At 46.7% G+C, this 4321-nt stretch overlaps 1 protein-coding gene across 2 annotated transcripts in view; it reads left to right on the forward strand.

Annotated features, from left to right (window-relative positions):
• The first annotated feature begins 282 nt into the window (after positions 1–282).
• Positions 283–4321, forward strand: part of LOC123090801 (phosphatidylinositol 4-phosphate 5-kinase 1) — a 6954-nt gene continuing 2915 nt past the window's right edge. Inside the window, exons 1-5 of one of the 2 annotated variants that reach the window (XM_044512141.1) lie at positions 283–601; positions 1199–1289; positions 1499–2545; positions 3234–3401; positions 4037–4202. In XM_044512141.1, the coding sequence (XP_044368076.1) occupies positions 1252–1289; positions 1499–2545; positions 3234–3401; positions 4037–4202 (1419 nt within the window). In that variant the 5' untranslated portion in view covers positions 283–601; positions 1199–1251. The remainder of the gene's footprint in view (positions 602–1198; positions 1290–1498; positions 2546–3233; positions 3402–4036; positions 4203–4321) is intronic. The other variant, XM_044512140.1, reaches the window with a different exon arrangement.

The raw sequence follows: 4321 nt of genomic DNA on the forward strand, positions 1-4321 counted from the left end.
ATCGGCCGCCCGCCCGCGCCCGTAGCCGTAAGCCCGCCCGCCCACGCCGCCGTCCACAGGCCGTCATCAATCAGGATAAACCCCGGCCATGCCGCGGCGCCCGAGCAGCGCGCCGCCGCGGGGACACGCGCCCGCTCCCCCCGGTCCCCTGGCGCGCCCGGCAGCCCCGTCACGCCCGAGCAGCGAGAAAAATATTGTCGCCGCCGAAAGGCCCCGCAGGAATACCAATTATTAATGGCCGAACACGATGCCCGCCTCCGGTCTCCAGTCCTATCGCGGGGGCATGGAGAAAAAAATCTGGGGGAGGTGGGGCGGGCTGGGATTGGTCGGCGCCAGCTCCCCCGCGCACCCGCAACGTGGGGTGCCGATCCCGGGCCCACCCCTGTCCCCCTCTCCTCTCCCTCTGCCCCTGCCCTCCCTCCGGTACCGGTGCCTCTCCTCCCTTTCCCCCCTGCCCGCCCCTCGCTCCCTCCCTCCCTGCGCTAGGCTAGGCGCGGATCGGGATCGGATGGGCGCGCGGTCTCCCCGGCCGGCGGCGTGCCGCCGATGAGCTCCCCCTCCTCCTCGTCCTCCTCCTCCCGCCTGCTTCCGGCGAGCTGAGGTACGGCTTCGTGCTCCTGCCTGCTGTGGTTGGTTCGCTCGCTCCGTGGTTCGCTTGCGATTGGGGGAGCAGTTTCTAGCTTGGCGGGAAGCGATCGCAGTTTCTAGCTTGAATCCGAGTTCCCCTGCTCCAATTCGCCGGGCTGCGACTCCCACGATGATACATACTCTGCTTACTTTGCGGCGGCCTTTCTTGCTTCTGTTGTGGCCGCTGTAAACTAAGCGGGGCTCACTTTTGTGATCCGAGCCTCCTCTCCCGTCCACACACAACCGTAGTAACTTTTCCATAGCCTTTCTTGCTTACAGGGTAGCACAAACCGTTGTCAAGCATGCTTGACGCCGGTGCTTTACTACTATTTCTTTTACTTGCTGTCGATTCGACGATAGATGCCCAGGCGATGGTGACCCGTCTGCCGCACGCTTATTACAAAGAATGTCTGCGCCGGGGCACCAGCAGTCCAGTCTAGTAGTAGTAAAATTCTTCTGTGTTACAGTACTACTACCGTATTAGTTTGACTAGTAGTACTACTAGCATCCATGCTTCTCCAAACGAAGCCGAAGTGGCCATTGCATGACAGCTTCCTCTGCTCTGTTTCAGGCCATCTAGAGCGGTGATTCTGTGGCTTCTCAGCTGTTCCTGTGGACCTTGAGATGGCCGGCGCGGAGGCAAGCACCGGGAGCGCCCAGAGGTGCGCGAATTCACATTTCTAATATTATTGGTCTGCCTTACTTTTTTTGGGCACAAATGTCAAGTGCTTCTTCACTGCTTTCCCTGGATTTTGCAGCCGCACATTGATGTTAGATTCGTGCAGTTCATTTTTGGGAACTACTTGTAGTGTTAGTATTAATTCTTTCATTCTGAATATTTGTCGGTGGCTATTCTTTTCTTTGTGATTAGGGGGGATACCCTTCCGAATGGAGACGTCTATGTGGGCAACTTCGATGGGCTAGTGCCTCACGGAATGGGGAAGTATATGTGGACGGACGGGTCCCTTTATGACGGCGAATGGGATAGAAGCAAAATGACCGGGAGAGGAATGATCCAGTGGCCTTCAGGCGCATCCTACGAAGGCGACTTCCGGGGAGGTTTCATCGACGGAACGGGCACTTTCAAGGGGGTCGACGGCTCGGTTTACAAAGGGTCTTGGAGGATGAACAAGAAGCAGGGAATGGGGACAATGGTTTACTCCAACTCTGACAGTTATGAAGGCTTGTGGAACGAGGGTTTGCCGGATGGATACGGTAAATATACATGGGCTGCTGGCAACATCTACATCGGAAGCTGGAAGTCAGGTAGCATGAACGGCCGAGGCGTAATGCAGTGGATACATGGTGATACTCTTGACTGTAATTGGCTCAGTGGGCTGGCTCATGGGAAAGGCTACTGCAAATACGCATCAGGCGCATGTTACATTGGTACGTGGGATAGGGGAGTCAAGGATGGCCATGGCATATTTTATCAACCGGGAAGTAAAATACCTTGTAACCTTGAAGTTTCTGAGTGTGCAACAAATAATGATGGTACAAGTGCTTCAAGTTCTAGTAATGAAAAGGTCAAAGTTGGACTGTTGTTTCTATTGCAAAATCTGTGCAACAAATGGGGGCTGCGTAGGTTTTTTCATCGCCCCAGGCGCATTTCAAATGGCACAACGCCAATTTTTGTTGATGATTCCGGAAATCACCTATCACAAGATCTTCCCAATAAATCCTTGTCAAGTAACGAGCATTTACAAAACAGTGATGTTCATAAGGATTTGGTCTACGAACGGGAATATATACAAGGAGTTCTTATCTCCGAACAGCCAAAGGGCAAACATTCTGGAATGTTGGACAGCGGTGAAACACAGGAAAATACCTGGCAAAAACAAGAAAGAGGGCCAATGGAGACTATTTACAAGGGTCACAGGAGCTATTTTCTAATGCTTAATTTGCAACTCGGCATCAGGTGAACGCTGAATAGCATCAATGTGTCGCTGCAGTTTTCTGTGTCATCTGAACTTAGCTGCAGGAATCTACCTTATGTTGCTTCTTTTGCATAATGAGTATATATGTTTAAGGTTGGTGCACCCTGTTTAAATGAAGTAATCTACGTAAGTAGGAATGAGTACTTGCAGATCTCAGGCACCAGAGTAACAATCACTTCATAATTCAAGCACAGTATTACTGCCTGAAAGATCAGCATTCAGTAGTCAGTTCAGTGGCAAAAGATTAACAAGTAGTCATAGTTTTTCTTATTTGAGTACAAAAAAAATAGTTTTTTCTTTCGACGAAAGAGGTCAATACTGGCTCCAGATAATTCATATGGTCCATGTTGTGTAAAGGAATATTTTATCTTTGAGGAAGATGTACTAAACTAATGTAACGTATAGTATTCCATACATGAGTATTTCCCATTTTGGTAATAAAACAATCGTTCACAGATGCTTGTCACTGTCACATTTTCTTGGCATGTTTTCCAACACCACACCTATTAAGTACTATATGCCTATACCCATCAAACCATCTCTTTAAATTTCACTGCTTTGTTGTTTGTTCAGGTTATTTTAGCTATCAGATGTTCCATTATTCAAATCATCATTTTGTTTAGTGCTGTTCTATTAGCTACTGATTGACCAGACAACAATGATTTTCAGGTATACCGTGGGTAAAATCACCCCTGTACCTTTGCGTGAGGTTCGTTCAAATGATTTTGGACCTAGGGCCCGGATAATAATGTACTTCCCTTGTGAAGGCTCGCAGTATACCCCTCCACACTGCTCTGTCAATTTCTTTTGGAAAGACTATTGTCCTATGGTCTTCCGGTACGTCTCTTTCCAATTTGCAAAGTGTTCAATAATTTATAAGTACTACTGTACTCTTCTTATTTCCTCTGATTGGATTTTAAAACTGTGGCTCACTCATCCATAGCTGAATATTAGCGTGTGCTTCTCCGTGATTCACCATTCTAACTGACGTAGAAAATGACTAAGGAGTTAATTTGAATGTATAATTCATCATCTGAACGAAGAAGAAGAATGGTTAGACACCCTGCTTCTATAAGCACAAAAAATAGTACTAAATCTCAAACAAATAAGTTGCCGCCGTTCCAGAAACAAGTGAGAAACTCAAGATCACAACATTCATGAAGTTTTTTTATAAAATATTCATGAAGTACTGTGACTGGTCGGAAGGCGACACAGCATAAGAGCACCGCTCATGCTGAAGTGTGTGCCACGAATAATAGTTTGCACGTTTCTAACTGTTTCATAATTCGACTATTTGTATTTATTTAGAGTATAAACTGTAATGCTGCATGTATAATATTTGTTGAGACAGTGATGGATGACACAGACTGAAGAAAAAATTCCATTAACCCTTAACCTTGATAGCGTCTTCTGCTTTCCTTGATTTTCTCCAAAGATAATCATTTTCTAAGTAACAAACCTATGTTTGCTAGGAATCTTCGGGAAATGTTTCATATTGATGCCGCAGATTACATGATGTCCATATGTGGGGGTGATAGTCTAAAGGAGCTTTCTTCACCTGGGAAAAGTGGCAGTATTTTCTATCTTTCCCAGGACGAACGATTTGTTATAAAAACATTGAGAAAAAGTGAACTGAAGGTATGGTCTTCAAGATTGTTTATGAGTGTGTTTCCCTGTTTACATTTGCAACAAGGAATTCTGTTTCTTGCACAAAAGACAATGCTATTAGAGTAATTAAAATATGAGTAAACTGTAAA

The sequence above is a fragment of the Triticum aestivum genome, chromosome 4B (genome assembly GCF_018294505.1).
Source record: "Triticum aestivum cultivar Chinese Spring chromosome 4B, IWGSC CS RefSeq v2.1, whole genome shotgun sequence".
Lineage (NCBI taxonomy): Eukaryota > Viridiplantae > Streptophyta > Magnoliopsida > Poales > Poaceae > Triticum > Triticum aestivum.